We start from the raw sequence: 18894 nt of genomic DNA, 5'->3' as shown, positions 1-18894 counted from the left end.
AACGCAATACACATGTGCAAAACACGTATACTTGACTAGTTATATTAAAAGCATTAAGGTCCTTAGAAATGTTGTTTGACCTTTTTATCCTTCATTAAAAGACTTTATTTTAGACAAAGTCGTCATTTCATATTTTCCCCTCAATAATTATTTAATTATTTTAATAATTTTAATTATTCACTATGATATAAATCATAATCCCAATAATGAAAAAATTATGGGACTAATCAAAATTTCTAATTTATTTATTAAAAATAGCTACACTTTGAAATATTTATTAAAAAGAATAATATTTTATTTATATAGCAAATAAAAGGTATCCTAATCTAGTTCTTAATTTTCCTAAATGATACCCACGCTTTGAGCTTAATTAAAGATTTACATCACAATCCCATTGATTCGGGTAATCACATTTTTGTCATGTATCTTTTGCGATTTTTTTAGGTTTTAGATATTTGATTTGTTTATATGTTTTTTTTTTTTGTATTCATTTGTTCTATATTAGAATAGTAATCACCGCTTCTAAATCTTCTTATATTTGTTTGATTCTATATAGATTTTGTGTGTTTAGCAATTTCACCATTTTTATTTAGGGTTTTATGGAGGGAAAACACTAAATTTTCACTCTAATATATGATTTAAAGAGGATTACAAAAGATATCCCACATAATCATCAATCTTTTGAGGATTTTCCTTCTTTTGATCTATGCATTACTCAAGGATTGTTCGAAAATGTAGGCTTTGCGGCTAAAATGGTTGAAGAAAGCAAATCTAAATTTCTACATGATCCTATCCGCATGCAAAATCTTCAGCAAGCTCAAAATAACAATATCATCAAGAGTAAGGACTTCATCGGTCAAAATAAAAATTGTGGGTGTTGAAGAAGTCTAAGAATTTGATGAAGATCAAATTGATGAAGAACAACTTCCCGAACATCAAATTGATGAAGAGGTATTTAACTATCTTTCACAAAAATTTTATTGAATGTATTGAATATATTGTCATTGTAGTTATGTATGCGATCACATATTTATTTGAATGAAGTTATAAGTTAAAAATCCAAAATTGTATTCATATTAAGTTTTTCTTCATATTGAATAAACAGAATTTGTATTCATCTTGCATAAACTTAACTTGTATTCATTTTGCATAAATAAAATTTGTATTCATACCAGAATTGTGTTCATATTAATTTTTGTTTATCAATTGTTTTTCTTTACTCATCATTTGTATGTTTATTAAGAACGTTGTATTTCTTTTTTAGTTTGTAGTCATTTTAATAAGTATGCCAAATGGATTTTTTTACAAGTATAATTGTATCCTATTTCTTTCACATTATATATATATATATATATTTTTTCAGAATATTGTATCATTCCTCAACATATTGTTTTTTTTTCACTATGTGTGCTATCTTGTATTTGTATTCATTCTAATTTTCATGTTGTATCTTGCGCGTACACTACATTGATTATTTTCGGTGAAACTTTTGATTGAATACCTGATCGAATATAGCTCGAAGATCAAATTGGAATTGCCTGTCAATTATGTATTTCAACGAGTTTTTTCGATCGGTTATCTCCTACTGGTCCAATTTTGTATTTAAAATCTATCTTCATTGATATATATCTCCTTTGTTCCAGCAAAAATGTTGATCAATCCACTTGACTTCTACGAAGAAGCAGGATTATCAATGGAGAATTGAAAGTCGCTAATGGTGTTTGACAAAGAAGGGAGAGAAGAGCCTATTTGGGTCTCCTAATCTACGTAAATGTGAATTTTTATCACTATTTACCTAATTTGAAAGTTTCTATCCCTTGATTTTCTCTATTTTGTTATTTTTTAGTTATATTCTGGTAAGTTAAACCAAAGAAAAATAAAATAAATTAGCCCCATAGCAAATTAAAATATAACTACTTTTAATAAATATTTAAAAGTAGCTAACAAGTCCTATTAAGTGCTAAATGTTGTTGTTTTGAAAATTTTTCCTAAAATAATTGCCCAAAATCGTCTATGGGTGGATTTGTATTCCAAAAGGTAAAATCATGCTTAATTTTTTTTTTAAAAAAAAAAAATCTTCAAACTCCTTTTTTGATTTAACACCTTTTCGACTTTTAAAAAAAGAAAAGAAAATCAGTTGTTCATCTAAAATCGAATCCTTCAATATTTTACCTAGCTTTCAATAGTAATCGACTAATTGTGAATGTTTTAGGTTATGTATTTGCAATCGTTTGAGAGAATATTAGCTACGTGCAATTTAATATTTTGAAGGGAAAGGGGTTCAAAACACACTCCAACTATGGACGAAATTGTTATTACACATACCAACTTTGAAGGGGTCCTATGACACCCTTGGACTATTTTAAAGTGGAATATACGCTCCCTTAAAATGTCTCACTCAGATTTTTATTAAAAAGTGATTGACACGTGCTGACATGTGTCTATTTCTTATAAATTTTTATTTTAACACTTTTTTAAAAAAAAAATTCTTTTAAACTTTTCTTTTCTTCACCATATATTGTATTTCACGTTTTCTTTATTTATTTTTTCCAATTTTGCTACTGTGGCTCATGGCCGACCCTCCTTCTCATTTCCCTTTTTTCTTCTTCATTTCAGTTGTCTTTCAGCTTCTTTTCTTTTTAAATTTTGTTTTTCTTGAGTTAAATTAGAAAATACAATTTTCAGATCGAAAAAGGTAAATTATTGATATTCGAATAAATTCTCCAGCAAAAACTTTAATTTTCAATTGTTATCTCTATTATCAATTATTGTTGTTGAAGAATTTATAATTTTCTCAGTGATAATGATCCATGTACCGATTATTTGATCCTTCTCAAACAATTTTTTCTAATTCAACTAATTTGAATTTATTATTTTGATTGTCAAATTTAATTTTTTCACTTATCTTCTTGTAAAATTTATTATAGCTATCACAATTTTTTTAACAAATATAAAAAATAAATTACAATATAGCCGAAAAAAATTAGTTTTAAATTTTTTTCTTTTTTCCGTTCACACTTCTTTCTTTTTATTTATCTTATTTTTGTTCTAAAGAGTAAAATAAAAATAAAATAAGAATAAGAAATTCAAATAATAATAATCAAAGAACTCAAAAGTACTTATCTCTGAAAAAAATCAAATACATGATTTACAAAATAATTAAATATCAAAAAGATTAATTTTATTACCTTTGTAACGACATGAGGATATGTGAGCCACTTTTGGAGATTAAGGAATATATGTTAGCCAATTTTGTAACAATAGGAGATGTGAGCTAATTTTGTAACGATAGGAGTATATATGAATCATTTTATCATTAAATGACAAAGTTGAGGGTATAAAAGACCTTTTCTTTAATTAAAGTGGACAACATTAACCTATTGGCGGGAAAAGAGAGCAAAAGTGCCAGTCTTCCAACTCCGAGCAATCTCCCATGGATTCCGACGCCGATTCCGATGGCTCTCACGTATCCTCAACACCACCACGCCACCCTCTTCCACCTCCACAGTTCCCGTCGCGCCGTGCTCTTCTTGCTACTGCCAAATCAAGACCTCAACCCAAAAACACCTCTACCATTTCCTCAAAATTTTCCCGCCCAATGCTAAGACCAAAAATCTCAACCAAAAAACCCAAAAAATCCAAGGACGATATCACCATTCAAACCCAACAAAATCTCTCCGATTTACCAGTCCACATTCACCCAAACGACACCGTTTGTGGTGAACCTCTTCCTTCTGGAAGCTCATGTAATTCGAAATTCGCCTCCTCTTCTAAATCCCAGGAAACCCCAATTCAAAATCCACCTTCCCCACCAAAATTCTCCGATTTGCCATTCCAAATCCACCGTTCGGCAAATACCGTTGTGTCCCATGACAACAGTTCCGGTGAAGTTCTTCCTGCAGGTGGCTTGTGCTTACCGAAATTTGCTTCGTTTTTGAAAACCAGCAAAACTATTCTTAATTTTGAGCCCGTTGAAGCTGGTTCTATTGACCCCCAGTTGGTCCAAGTGAATGAAAAGGAAGCAGTTGATTCGGGTTGTCGGACGAAAGCTGTGAGGAAACATCCTAATTTAATTGGGAGTAATGTGTCGTCTTCGTCTTCATTGCCAGTAAAGAAGGTTAAATGTGCTAATGAAGGTAACTTTGTAAGGCTGAACATAAATGGTTATGGTAAAAAGTTTGCGTCCAAATTCAAAAAAAGGAATTTTAATTCATCAAGTGGTAAAAAGTTCTACAGGAGATGGAAAAAGAAAGTTGGAGTTGAAGGTAAGGAGGGGCGAAATGGCTTGTGTGATGAAGAAGGTTTAGTTGTGGAAGTTAAGGGAAGAGGGGAAAGATTGGGTTTTGATGCAGAGTTGATTGAAGAAGCTGTGATGGGAGTTAGAAATGAGGCGTCGGATGAGAATTTGTTGAGGTTGTTGAAACTTACTTATGGGTATGATTCATTTAGAGATGGGCAGTTGGAGACACTCAAGATGGTGCTTTCAGGGAAATCTACAATGCTGGTTTTGCCAACAGGTGCGGGGAAGTCACTGTGTTATCAGTTGCCGGCAATGGTTTTTCAGGGAGTTACCGTCGTTATTAGCCCCTTGGTTTCCTTGATGATTGATCAGTTAAAGCAGCTGCCCGCTGCAGTTGAGGGTGGTCTTTTGTGTAGCAGTCAGGTTTTTACAAGTATATTTAGTGATTTTGGAGCTGTTAGAGTTAATGGCATTTTAGGTAGTTCCTGACTTAATGTTTTCACTGTTGCAGACACCTGAGGAGGTCTCGGAAACATTTAGGTTACTAGAAGAAGGATCCATAAAGGTAAGCTTTTACTGCCTCCAAAGTTGTTTTAGAGTATGCCCAAATGTGTGACCTAGCAGCCAGTGAAGTTAGAAAGAAGACCATAGGTGACAGGGTCAAATCCTAGCTGAGGCAAAACTGTTGGGTGATTTCTTCCGACTTTGCCTAAACTTTAGAGGGAAGAGTTACCACATACCTGTACTAGTAGGAGAATACAATTTAACAGTGGATGATCAAAGTAACTTTAGTCCATTCTCACATGTCTGCTTATTAAGTTTAATGTTTATCTTGGATGATCATATGAAAATTTTATTGAATTCGAGTTTGATGTGTTACATGCTCATTTCCATTCTCTTTGTTGTTTCTTGATTAGCTGTTTTTCAATGTAATACTATAATCAAGATATGATAGCAGGTTTTTGAGGTCATTTTCTTTCTTCTGTCTCCTCCTAAAAATATAATTTGATGCTTATGCTTCAGGTCCTTTTTGTTTCACCAGAGAGGTTTCTCAATTCGGAATTTTTATCCATTTTTTGTAACACTCAAATCTCACTTGTGGTTATTGATGAAGCCCACTGTGTTTCTGAATGGTGAGTCAGAGCTTTCCAAGGTTACATTTTTTTGTCTTGCTTTTGCATCTTTGTCATCTTTTTCCCTTTTTCTTTTGTTTATTTAAATGTCACTTTTGTATGGTATCAACAATCATGAACATTTTGGTAGGTCACACAATTTTCGGCCTTCATATATGCGGCTTAAAGCATCATTGTTGCGTGACAAACTGAAGGCTCAATGCATACTTGCAATGACAGCAACAGCAACTACTAAAGCATTGTATCATGTGATGCACGCATTGGATATTCCATCAACTAATCTTATCCAAGTAGTGAAACCAAGGGATAACTTGCAGTTATCTGTATCTTCAAGCGGAAACAGGTAAGTGTTGTATAATCTTTTCCCCTCCCAAACTGAATAGCCTTAAAAAATATAAATGAAAGCTACAAAAATTACTCAATTGGTTTCAGGATGAAAGATCTGATGACCTTGCTGAAGTCTTCCCCCTTTTCAGAGGCTAAAAGCATTATCATTTACTGCAAATTTCAGGTGTTGCCTGCTATTTGTCTGTGATGCTCTCATTTGAAGATTTTTTTTTTTCTGTGACTGTATCACATAAGCCACTTAACTTGTATTCCTTTTTTCCATCCTCAATGTACACAGTCGGAAACTGATTTCATTTGCAAATATCTAAGTGACAATAATATTTCAGCAAAGGTTTTGTCTCTGCCTTTTGATTTACTTCTGTAAATATTTTGCACTTACCTGCACCGCCATGTATATCATTTGACGCCTAACGGGCTAAACAATTTATAGTTTGAATTGATTTTCAGAGTTATCACAGTGGAATTTTCGCAAAAGATAGGAGCCGTACGCAGGAACTGTTTTGTGCAAACAAGATAAGAGTGGTGAGAGAAACAATGCTTATAATCTGTTCATTTTAATTCATAGATAATGAATATTATCCTTTGATATAAAGGAAGCTTCATTAACCTTCATCAATATTTTCTGGAAGGTTGTTGCAACTGTGGCATTCGGCATGGGACTCAATAAGAAGGATATTGAAGCTGTAAGATTTGATCTTGGTTTTCCTATATTCAGCATTTTGTCCATAAATACTTATTCTGCCAGTGGATGGTTTTCGGATCTCAGTTCAACTCAACGTGGGTTCTCTTGTAATTATGAGAAGTGACTAGCTTTTTGCTTTTAATGTGAGATTACTAGTTGCCCACAGTTCCTTTTGATATCCTTCATCACCTGTCATTATATCTGGCTACAAGTGCACTTCAATTGTGTCCGAGTCCTATGCAATTCATACTAAGACTTTCCAAATGCTTCTGTTTCAGGTAATACACTACAGCTTACCAGAAAGCTTGGAAGAGTATGTCCAGGTTGTTATTTATGCTTATGACGGTTGCAATTTCCGATATACTGACTTCTGCAACTTTTTTGACAATAAGATTAATGCTACCTGTGCAGGAGATTGGCCGTGCTGGACGTGATGGTAGAATCTCTTATTGCCATCTGTTTTTTGATGATGCTTCCTATTTTAAGATTCGCAGTCTTATGTACAGGTGACAAACACAAAAAACTCTGAATATTCGTAGAGTTTGTTTGAGTCTAAAGATTCTAAAGCTTTTGATATTGTTTTTACTCAGTGATGGTGTCGACGAGTATGTGGTGAACAAATTGCTGTGTCAAATTTTCAGTGGCAGCACAAACTCTGCAGGGATAATATGTTCATTAGTTAAAGAGTCTGCTTGTCGTAAATTTGATATGAAAGAAGAGGTACTTGTTCTCTCATTTAAATTGGCATGCTGAGCATCAATTTTGTAATTGCTTCTAATACTAGCCGATAACTTACTCTATACCTACCAGAAAACAGTTTGATCTTTTCTGGGTTGAAAGCACTGTTTCAAGACAATATATTTGCAACGCAAAGGCTTGAGCCTCTCTTCATATATCCTTGAGCATAGTCACATACTGAATAGGGCTGCATTTGAGTTTATGACTTGCAATATATTGATGAAACTTTTAATCCTTGAAACAACTTAATGGAACATTGGACATGAAAAGAAGAAAATTCTTGATCCTGAACAATAACACCTTTTTTTTTAATGATACTGTCCTGTACATGCAGTATTTGGCATTTTGAGTCATTGCTTCAAAAGAGCTAGAACACATCTTCTACTCTTACCAAAACATATAATAATCATCATTAAAAAATTAGTGATAGAAAATAAACTCACTCCATGTGTTGTGTGCATGTCCTAGGTATTTTCCTTCTGATCTTTTGTTGAACCGTGTACACCTTTGCTGTGAAAGTAGGTTCCCATTTTAGTACAAATGTGGGATAGTACAGATCAGAACTGAATCTTGTATATTCCCTTATCTTAGTAAGATGCTGAAGAGCTGGTTTTCTCATTCTTCCAGGTAATATTAACAATTTTAACACAATTGGAGCTAGGCGAGGTCCAGTACTTACACTTGCTCCCACAGACGAGCATAACATGCACTTTGAACTTCCACCAGGTTAGTTAAAGTTAATTTAGCATGATTAAGTGCAGTGGACAGTTGGCTGATTTTTATATTTTGATGGGCAATTTTTACTTTCAATTGCTCTTACTTTTGGGTTTGATTTGAACGTTCTTCCATGAGGATTAAACTTGCAAGACTAGAATATTGTGAATATAAGAACTAGAAAGACAACTAAAGTGGTTAGCTGCCTCTTTTGCTGTTTTTATTTTGGCTTCTATGTTTTAAAATACGTCATGACCTTAACAACTTATTGCAGACTTCTCCTGCATTGCTAGCTATGAAAGATGCTGTAGTTGCTGCTATTCTGAAGAAGTGAGTAACTTTTTTTGTTTCATATGAGAACAGTTATATGCCCTCACAAATTTATTTTATATCTAATGCTATGCACTTCATGATATTAGCTCTGAGATCAAAGATGGACAGTATATATTTGACATACCAAGTGTAGCTAACAGCATTGGACTGCAAATTGTTGACTTGTCAAACCATTTGCAAACTCTGAAGGTAAGTTCCATATGCAGCTATTATAAGGACGGTGGTTCTTTTATGTGGTCTTTTGTGCATATTAGTGAAAGACTAGACATACAGATGTAAGTTATATGTGAATTTCTGACTTCCTTCTTGCTATTCCAGATTGATATTGGTTGTTCTATGTCATGTTTTGATGGTTTCTCAAGATATTTTTTTGAGAAAAGGTATTATAAACAAAGGAATGCTCAGGAAGTATTCCAGTAGTACTAACAATCAAAAACACATTAGTGTAGCTGTCCTCCTATGAACTCGTAAGTAATCAAAATAGTAGGGATATCCTCATCTTCATGAGGATATTCATTTTTACACCAAAAATAGAATAAAACCAAACAATTCAGCTTCATCTTCTCCATAGAGCAGCACTTGTTCTCAAAACATCTCTGGTTCCTTTCCAACCAAATAGTCCACTAAATGCAAGCTGGGCAATCTTCCATCTCTCCCAGTGCCCTCAGCCCTGGCTGATTTCCATCCATATTCCAACATGTCAAAGCTTCCTTTATGTTCCCTGGCATAGACCAACTGATGCCCCTTATGTTGATGAAAATCTGCCAAAGTTTCAGTCTCCGTACATGTAAAAAGAGATGATTTATTGTCTCTGCCTCACATTCACAAAAAGAGCACCTAGAGCACAGCTGGAAGCCCCTCTTCACAAGGTTATCCTGAGTGAGAGCAGCCTGTCTTGCTAAAAGCCAAGTAAAACAGGCCACCTTAACTTTCCATATCATTGTCGATGGCCAGTAGCTTACTTGAGTGTGTGCCCTTTGGAAGTTTCTGTAAGCTGATCCAACCGAGAATCTCCCCTGTTTGTCTAGAAGCGAAAAAAGCTTGTCTTCACTGTTATTGAGATCCTTGCATTGCTCCTGGATGTTTAAAAATTCAACCATCTTATTCACCTCCCAGACATTTAAAGGTCTCCTGAACCTTAAGTTCCAGCCCTGATCATCTCTCATCTCTTTGACAGTGGCCACTTTCTGTAGACTCAAGCTGAACAGGTCAGGAAAACTAGCTTTGAGTGCAGCCTGTCCCACCCAAACTTCCTCCCAAAACAAAGTTATCCATCCTCTCCTACCTTGATTTTGCACTAGTTTATAAGTTTTGGCCATAAATTTCTGATTGTCCTCCATACTCCAGTGCCATATGGTTGCGTTGCTACTTTGAAATGATTTCTTTAATTGCTCGTGGTTTAGAAAAACCCAATCTTTCTTTTCCTATAACCATGACTTATATAAGCATTGGGTTCATGCTTCTCGTTTTTCTTTATTAAGAAAGAAATATTAGCAGTAATCAGCAGTACTGCTTTACTTGACTTGGAACAAACAATCATGCACCAGCCGACTTCTAGTTTATAGTTTTAGGTGAATTCCAGCCACTATGTTGTACTTCAATAAAATACACTTATGTTCAGCCTATGATTCTTTCTTCTGGCGCAGTACTTCTTAAGACTTACCTTCTGAACACTTGGAAGTATTAAAGGAACGGCATAGATTTTATGAAATTTAGTATTTCTGCATTTGTGCATAGCTGGTTAACCATTTGTATGTGCACTTCACATGCCTGCCATTTTTATTTAAATGGTGACATTAACATCAAAATTTGATGCTCTTAAGCAATCTTCAAAAAATTGTCATTCACTTTCTGCTTTCTTTATTTGACACATCACACAAATAAGTTTTTCTCTTTCCTATCTCAGATTAAGGGGGAAGTCAGATATGAGCTGAAGGATCAAGCTTATTGTTATGTTATCATGGACACCCCAAAGGATATCTGTTCTTTAGCAACGTGGCTTACAAAGTGGTTATCTGAAGTTGAGAGTTGTAAGGTGACTGTCTTCATTAATAACTGCAGTTTGATTCTCTTTCATGTTCCTCAATGGTGCAATTCTTTCTATCGTCTCCCCCTCCCCTTGTGCTGTGTTTCCTCCCTAACCCTTTATCCCAGAGCTGGATTCAAGATGAAAGGAGGAGGATCTTGTTGAAATGTGATGATGATTTTCGTCATAGGAACAGTTTCATTGAACTTGCACAGGATCGTCAGAACAGTTTTAACTCAGTGCCACACCAATTTGTTTTTAAAGCATAGATGGTCATCCTTCTTCCAAAAATTATAATTCGATGTATCAGGATGGTCCCAAACTTGAGATTAGTGTTGATATAGGGTGACTTTCCATTGACCTCTAGCTTATTGTCCTAAGTCCTTACTAGCCTTTTTGTCTATTTTTGTCTATTCTTTTTTGTTATACTTCTTGGCAAGAGAAATCATAGTTATTCTGCCCCCTGTTGAAGTATGATAAAATTAATATCAAAATATATTTCCTCTTAAGTATAACATAAGATAATTGTTGGGTTCTTGATATTGGAGCAAGATATGAATGAGAAATTTACTATACTTAGATAAGAGACTGAGCACATATCACCCAAAGTTAGATTCACTTTTTTGACTATACAACACGTACTGTACAGATATTGACAGGGCTTTTGATTTATTCATGAAGCTGTCAACTGATTGGCCAATAATTGTGTATGTTAATAGTAACCTAGTTCCTCCGGTGAGTTATTGTTCTTGCAAAATTGATTCTATCGTTTATTGGCTATATTTTTTTACTATTTGGGTGTGGCGGGGATGATGCGAGCCATTATTTTAAAGTTTTAAAATTTTAGAACACATTCAATTTAGAGATAACACCTATGCCTCTATTTCCTTTAGCCCGTTATCTTTTACAATAAATTATCGTGACTTTGCATTAGTTGCTACCTAGACTACATGTGAGTGACCACCAAATGATTCATATAACTCAGGCCAATCCTGAGCACCAGGCTATCATTGCTTACATGTTGAAGGGATTTAATATAGCTTTCTGCTGTTAATGCAATATGTTAGGCATACAAGTTTGTATGACATATAATATTCTTACTTTCATTGTCTCCCAGTCTTGTGATTTCACCTTTTGACGTAGGTAAGGAAGATGGACACAATGTATGATGGTGCTGTATTTGCAGCAGAAGCATGTGACAAAGTGCATGGTTGCTGTGGCCATCAACATACACCTTGCTTGCAAAGGAAGATTACAGAATATTTTGTAAACGGTACTGAAGTTGACGTTCCAAAGAGGATTGGTGGAAGCAGGTGAGAAGCCTATCAAACTTTCTAGACTTTTCCTTTGGCCATACATAGGAAGATGTAACTGCTACTTTTCATGTCGTTGGATGTCTTGGCTACCATGATTTCAGGCATCCAGTACAGTGTCTTATTTTGTGTCATCTTTTATATCATTGAATGGGATCAGAATATTTTTACAAAATTTTCCATTACAGATTTTTAACTAATTCTATCCATCTCTACGCTTTCTTGAGTTTGTGTTTTTCATATACAACATCATTTCTTCTCCCAAAGATGTCAATCTGTAGTGCTAATGCAATCAATTTCTTAATTGCAGCCCATTTTTGACAGCTGATATAAAGGTAATTTTTTTTTTCTCAAATAGTTTTAGCAAGGAGGAAATACAATGCAGTCTTAATGTTTTCATCACTTGTTTCATGGAACAGGTGTTTCTACAGTGCAACTCACATGCCAAATTTACTCCCAGAGCCATTGCAAGGATATTGCATGGTATTGCAAGCCCAGCATTCCCGTCTGCTGTTTGGTCGAGAACTCACTTCTGGTATATCCTCTCTAGAGCTGTATCTTTTAAGAAAAATATTCTCAGATCTTTTTGGTCCTAATATGACCATTTATCATTTACAACACCCATACATGCACAAAGTTCTTTCTTCCTATAGCTGTGGAAAGAAACATGGCTAGATTGCAGACTAGCAAGGGTACTGTCAAAATGATTATTTTTTGTCATCCTAGACAGTTTGAAACTCATCTGCTATTGAATCAAGGCACTCATGAGTTTCCCAGGAGAATCTTAGTGATATCAATCCACTTATTACCCTCCACCCAACCAGAAGAAAAAAGGACAGAAAGTAGTATAGGCATTTTTCGTTTTCAACAGTTCCTATAAAATTAACCTCGTGTTTAAATTCAACCTCTTCATCCTTGGATATTACATAAGTCATGTTATGCTGAATGGTTTCTCACTAATCTTACTAATATGATCAATCTCCTATGACCCTTAGAAAAATTAGTTTTTTTGGTGTTTTTCTCGCTTTTGACTAAGAGTTCCCTACATAATAATCTCTTGAACCTCTCACTTTTATATTCAAGACCTTCAACCAAGTATATTCAAGAAGCTCACTGTGCTGTCTGGTTTCAGGGGAAGGTATATGCAAACAGACTTCAAAGCAATAACCGAAGCAGCAAAGGCAGAGCTCATGAAACTTGTAGGGAAGGATGCTCTTTAACGAGGTCATCCCATGTTATGACACATTTTGATTTGACTTAAAATGCTACAAAATGGTGAAATACCATCAGCTATCTAAGATATGCTGTTATAGTTCTCGTCTCCTTTGATTGAGCATGAAAGCTACATCCTCTTTCTTTTCTTTTCTTCCAGTGCTTGCTTGAGTAGGAATCCATACAGGTAGCATTTTTCTGCTAGCACTTTTAGGTGATTCACAACATTAAGAACTTCTAATACTTTCCAAAGGAAAATACTTGAAGAATACAAAAGCTGCCCATCAACAATTTCCTGCAATTGATGCAAGTTCTATTTCACAATTGGAGGACTACTGTGAAAGAGCTAAGGAGTAAGGTCTTTGTTTCCATTAGAACAGATCCATTAGTGGCTAGCTAACTTGATCTCTTTCATAAGGCAAGGATACCCCCTTGCAGATTACCTTCCCGTGTTCAAGGTTGAAGGCTAGTCGATGGTTAGTGGCGGATCTAGGATTTGCACTTGATGGATACATATCTCGAGAATACAGAGTCCAGCTGAACCCATAGCACAAAAGCTGCATCAACCAGCAACTATGGATGTGATGGCGGCATATTTATTCTTTGACAGTACTGTAGAGCTAGTGCTTGAAGGAATGGGTAAATGATGTATAAAAATTGTGCAAACTTCTTTTGTGTTGTATTATTTATTATTTGTATTTATAAAAAGGTGCAGTTCTGGTAAAATAGTATTATAATGCCTTAGCTGCACTATTCAATATTCATCCACAGTGGAATTCTGTTTCTTTGCAATTTCTTGTCTGACTTGGCTATATGTAATTCCCATCCTTGTGATGATGCTTGTTTCTATTAAGTAAATGATTGGTAGGAATAACTATATATCCCTTTGCTTAGTGCTATTTGCCCAGCACAAATGATTCGAAGTGAATGTGAAACGTGTTCATTTTCTTTTTGGAAAATGATCAAAATTATCCTTGAACTACGTGAAATAGAATATTTATATTCTTGGTTATATTTTGATCGTTATCTTAATAGATCACAAATATCTTTTAAGAGTTAATAATCCAAAATTTTAGTGATGTGGCAAGTCATATGGGATTAATCCCTCTAAGTGTTGCAACTAGGATGCCACTAAATGATGAGTCATTAAATCTGACTTAATTTATAACCCAAACCCATAATAGTATACTGTATGCATGTTAAATGTGTGCATGTATTTGACTGGAAAGGGCCTATTTTGTGTTAATCTCAAGGTTTTGTTTCGTGGGTCATTGAATTTGGGTCGGGAGCAATGGGTTAGCAAGAATGGGTTATGAATTGATGACTCATAATTTAGCGGGAATCCTAGTTGGCTATGCTTAGGTGGAAGGATTAGTCCCACGTGATATGTCACATCACTGAAAATTTGGGTTGTTAACTTTGGAGGAGTCGTTTGGTATGAGGTATAATAGTCATGGATTACAATGCAGGATTATTTTGTTTTGCGTTTGGTTGGAGGTATTAGGCAGTCCTTAAATTATTTATCCCACCATTTATACCATAGTGTTGGGATAAGTTATCCCATATATATGATGTAATAACTTATCCCGGGACAACTTGTTCCCAACCAAACGACCCCCAAGGGTATTTGTGGTCTATTGGGAGAACGACAAGGGCATTTTTTTTAATCTCAAAATGTAACGAAAAATATAAATAGTTTATTTCGTCTAGTTCCGAAGCAATTTTGACCCTTTTTGTTTTCTTTTTATTCACAAACTAAAAGGCATACTTAAAAAGTCTGTTATGAAGTGATGACGTGGAGGACAACAGGGCTAAACTGGAAGATAATTTTATTCAGCCTAGAAGGAGTAACCGAGTGAAAATACCATCTAAAAGATTTGTTGACTTTGTCTAACATAACGTGGGGGTAAAGTGCGTGCTAAATATGCGTCAAGTGGAGTAGAAAATATCTGATATAAATCTATTATCTCTAGGCATAGTTAGGTTAGGCGATTGTTGTTGCATTGTATCCCTATTTCTCATCTCTATTTTCTTCTGTAATTCTCTTCTCATCTCTTGTCTGTTCCTTCTTATTTCCTATGTAATCATTAGTAGTTGTATTATGGTTCAATAACTAATATAGTGATCAGTTGGTCGATATTGCATTTATTCTATTGGTGCTTTCATTAAAAGTGTTCGCTAAATATGCGGTAAGTGGAGTAGGAAATATCTGATATAAATTTATTATCTTTAGGCGTTGTTAGATTAGGCTATTGTTGTTGCATCGTATCTCAATTTCTCATCTCTATTTTCGTCTGTAATTCTCTTCTCATCTCTTCTCTGTTCCTTCCTATTTCCTTGCGATTTATATGTTATCATTAGTAGTTGTAATCTGGTTCAGTAACTAATATAGTGATCAGTTGGTCGTTATTGCATTTGTTCTAAAGTCCCTCTCCCATCACAAAGAAAAGCACTCCCAAAGGCAATATTTGGGGTGAGTTTCAGGTGGAGCGTATCAAAAACGTTTCGAGATGCAAATGAAAGGCGTATATTAATTGATAGAATTCAAAAATCAATTTACTCATTAAACAGGTTCTACCTTTTTCAAAATCATTACTCTCTAAATGAATTGATGATATAATAGGTAAAAAATATATTATTATTTTTTGAAACAAGGAGTCAAAATGAATAAGTGAAAAAGGACCGAAGGAGTATTAAGGATCATTATATTTTAGTAAAGACGAGATATAAATAAGAATGAAACAAATATAAACTTATAGGATGAGAAAAACAAGTGGCATGTTGTCCATTACTACAACATCGGATGACCATTCGTTAATGTTTCAATTCTTGAGACCAATTTCTCCATTGTTTCATTCATTTCATTTTCCTCAAGAAACACTTGACAAGATCAATCATCCTTTGCCCTCCCCACCCCACCCCAAATTTCCAAAAAGAAGATTTTTTTCTTCTTCTTCTTGTTTGGGAATGTGTAAAGATTGAATCTTGGGAACAAATTTTGTTGACAGAGGGGGAAGGAAAGGGAAATAAATGATGGATTCAACAGTGACATTGATTCAAAACTCAGACCCCATGAATATATCTGCTACTACAACCACAATTGTATCTTATGGCTCTTGTTCCTTTTTAACAAATTGTCCTTTGCTCTCTGCTATCATTGCTTTTGCCCTTGCACAATCCATTAAATTCTTCACTTCTTGGTACACCCCATTTGAACTAATTTTGGATCTATTTGGTTTTTGCTTCTATTCAAGAAACCTTAATGAAAATTGTTTTTTTTTTAAATATATATAGATAGCTATGCAAGAAATCTTGTCATTAGGATTCTCATACCATTTGTTGCTTTAGACTTACGCATTGTTAATTGNTTAAATACTATAAACTAATATAACTTAGAAAAATTAAAAAAACATTCGTATTTTCGTAATTCAAAATAACTCAAAAAAAATAATTATTTTTTGAAATAGCTATATGTGCCATCCCGTTTATCCCATCCCGTTCCGTTCCGGTCCATTCTGGTCCGTCCCTGTTCTATCCCGGTATATAGTGGGACGGGACGGAACTGAGCCTCCATCCCGGTAGTTCCGGTCCGGTTCATCCCGGTACCGGTCAACAACCCGGTCAAACCGTCCCGTTCCGGTCCGGTACCGGTTCGTTCCGGTCCGGTGGTCCCATTCCGGTCCGGTGCCCAGCCTTAAGATATCTATTCAAGAAATGTTGTCATTAGGATTCTCATACCATTTGTTGCTTTAGACTTACGCATTGTTAATTGTGGTTCATAATATCCAACAAGGGTTGTGGTTGAGTGATAAATACTCTTTCATCCTTAACCAAATGTCTCTGGTATGTATCTCCCTAATTACGGAGTCGCGTTTGTTAGGGACACCTAACCCCAATGTGAGACCTCCCAACGTGAATCTAAATTTAGTTGGGCTCCAATATGGATAATGAAGACCAGGTGGGAAACCAAAAAATAAAAATAAAATTGTGGTTCATGACATGCTTTAAGACATTATGTGGCTATGTGTTTGGGCCTTAATCAGAGGTATCATGTTCGAGTCCCTCTGTGTACAGAGTCGCCTTTGTTAGGTAGCTCTTTACCCTCAATGTGGGATTTTTCAATGCGAATCCTAATTTAGTTGGGCTTCAATGTGGGTAGCGGACACCAGGTGAGAAACTAAAAAAATAAAAATAAAATTGTGGTTCATAATATACATGCTTTAAGACATTATTATGTGGCTATGTGTTTGGAGGAAGGAATCAATGGAAGGATTGTAGAGATGTCTTATTACCTATTATTGGTGTTGAAATTTTGCTTTTGTTTGTTCTATGTACATAATACTGAATTACATGGTGTAACCAACATGTTTTGACATTATGGAAAATGATTACATCTTTTAGTTCCAAGTATGTTATAGGTACAGAGAAAAACATTGGGATCTAAAGCAACTTGTTGGATCTGGTGGAATGCCATCGTCTCATTCATCAACCGTGACTGCTTTAGCCACGGCTGTTGGTTTGCAAGAAGGCTTCGGAGGATCGCTCTTTGCTATAGCATTAGTTTTAGCATGCGTGGTGTGAATTCCTTCTCATCCTTACTATCAAGTCATACTTAAATGTTTAACATTTCTATGCATTTACTAATCCATGTGTAGCCTGTGCTATTCTCTCTGCATTGCAGCTGGTGTTAGGATAGTTATAGTCCAATTATGAATATAGGATGTAACGATTCCTCTTTTAACGAGTGATCACATTTTTGGATTTGACATGGCTAGCTCTACAAAAAGTACTTCCTTTGATCTATTTCCATGACATCGTTAACGTAAACCATTTGTTCTTTGTTCCGTTCTCGCCTATTGTCCTCATAAATAACAAGTTCCTCTTTGATAGTACATTAGTTTGATACATCATAACAATCAGAAAAAGTGGGGCTTTCTTCTTATTTGGTCTTATGTTGCTTTGCGTGTTACACGAAAGTTCTCTCAGGTGGTAAATTTTTGTGGCAGGTGATGTATGATGCTACAGGTGTAAGATTGCATGCTGGACGTCAAGCAGAGGTAGCTTCTGTTGCTTTAGCTATGTAGATATCGTAGTTCACATATTACAGAAACATATTCTGAAATTCGTCGGAAATGTTTGGCTGTTCTTTTACAGGTTCTGAATCAAATTGTATGTGAACTTCCTGAGGAACATCCTCTTGCAGACACCTTACCGCTGCGTGAACTCCTTGGTCACACACCCCCTCAGGTTTCTCTTTTTAACTTTAAGAAAATTTGTGTGTAAGTTAGATCAGTATTTATATAAGTACTTGTGAGGATGTCCTATTTTTCAGTGTCTTCGTCGTAGCAGACAATCTTGTCTTTGACCTTCTCACGATACGAAAATCATCAACATGTTGTATCCGAAGATGCTATAGGTTTAACAATCCACTCTGCATAGACTAAAGTATAAAGTATCTCTAAACAATGTTATATCAAAATACTCGTATATTTTTAGTTCCCTTGAATGATATGGTAAAAACTGTTTTAGAAGCTCAGAGAATGGAACTTTATAGAAAGCTATGTTGCACCGCGAATGCAGGTTATTGCTGGTGGATTCTTAGGATTGGTAACAGCAACAATTGTTTGGTTGATTACGAGCTCTGCATATCGAGCATGACACTAAAGAGGTTGTTGTGACCTTTGACATAGAAGGCAGTTACGCTACGAAATAGTTTTGTTCCATTTCTGGATTGCCCTACATGATTTTTTTGAAGTCAAGTGAATCCTCTTTGTCACTGAAATGTATAGATTAATGATGCAATTATCCATTGTAGGAGTTTATACACACATTGTAAATATTGATTTTTTTGGAATTTTGGCTACAAGAAAGTACTTTTAACTCTGGTAAAATGAAAGTTATTCCCTTTGGTTGTGGATTGTACTTTAGCCCTATGAACTTCTTAAATATATAAATTGTATGTATCAAGCTTGTTACAAATATAGTTGATATATACGAGATCTAATGAAAGACTTGGTGAAAATATTTGTAAGTTGGTCATTTGACTTCACAAATTGTATTTCAAGTAGTGAAATTTGGGGGTAATTTGCACAAATAGGTTATTTTTGTATCTGTATTTAAAAATTATCCTCCATTATGACAAGTACTTAAAAATG

At 34.9% G+C, this 18894-nt stretch overlaps 2 protein-coding genes across 2 annotated transcripts; both read left to right on the top strand.

Moving 5' to 3' along the window:
• The first annotated feature begins 3380 nt into the window (after positions 1 to 3380).
• Positions 3381 to 13516, top strand: LOC125868330 (ATP-dependent DNA helicase Q-like 5). The gene is made up of 19 exons (XM_049548985.1): positions 3381 to 4663; positions 4752 to 4805; positions 5264 to 5373; positions 5504 to 5716; positions 5806 to 5884; positions 5999 to 6052; positions 6169 to 6243; positions 6351 to 6404; positions 6682 to 6726; positions 6815 to 6909; positions 6994 to 7123; positions 7769 to 7867; positions 8130 to 8185; positions 8275 to 8377; positions 10095 to 10223; positions 11358 to 11527; positions 11838 to 11862; positions 11947 to 12062; positions 12660 to 13516. Exons 1-19 carry the CDS (start codon positions 3434 to 3436, stop codon positions 12745 to 12747), a joined length of 2925 nt encoding a protein of 974 aa, XP_049404942.1. The 5' UTR covers positions 3381 to 3433; the 3' UTR covers positions 12748 to 13516.
• Positions 13517 to 15616: 2100 nt separating this feature from the next.
• On the top strand, positions 15617 to 18649 carry LOC125867516 (uncharacterized). The gene is made up of 5 exons (XM_049548047.1): positions 15617 to 15939; positions 17158 to 17314; positions 17746 to 17796; positions 17894 to 17986; positions 18320 to 18649. Exons 1-5 carry the CDS (start codon positions 15770 to 15772, stop codon positions 18395 to 18397), a joined length of 549 nt encoding a protein of 182 aa, XP_049404004.1. The 5' UTR covers positions 15617 to 15769; the 3' UTR covers positions 18398 to 18649.
• Positions 18650 to 18894: the final 245 nt, after the last annotated feature.

The sequence above is a fragment of the Solanum stenotomum genome, chromosome 6 (genome assembly GCF_019186545.1).
Source record: "Solanum stenotomum isolate F172 chromosome 6, ASM1918654v1, whole genome shotgun sequence".
Classification (NCBI taxonomy): Eukaryota; Viridiplantae; Streptophyta; class Magnoliopsida; order Solanales; family Solanaceae; genus Solanum; species Solanum stenotomum.
Note: the sequence above shows the minus strand (reverse complement) of the source record. Positions and strands in the feature narration are given on the sequence as shown.

Bases quoted from the DNA above. Each gene is read 5' to 3' on its own strand.
- LOC125867516 (XM_049548047.1), top strand. From the start codon at position 15,770: ATGATGGATTCAACAGTGACATTGATTCAAAACTCAGACCCCATGAAT. The intron at 15,940-17,157 runs GTACACCCCATT...AGTATGTTATAG, and splicing joins ATTAAATTCTTCACTTCTTG to GTACAGAGAAAAACATTGGG. The intron at 17,987-18,319 runs GTTTCTCTTTTT...CCGCGAATGCAG, and splicing joins TTGGTCACACACCCCCTCAG to GTTATTGCTGGTGGATTCTT.
- LOC125868330 (XM_049548985.1), top strand. From the start codon at position 3,434: ATGGATTCCGACGCCGATTCCGATGGCTCTCACGTATCCTCAACACCA. The intron at 4,806-5,263 runs GTAAGCTTTTAC...CTTATGCTTCAG, and splicing joins TAGAAGAAGGATCCATAAAG to GTCCTTTTTGTTTCACCAGA. The intron at 5,374-5,503 runs GTGAGTCAGAGC...ACATTTTGGTAG, and splicing joins GCCCACTGTGTTTCTGAATG to GTCACACAATTTTCGGCCTT.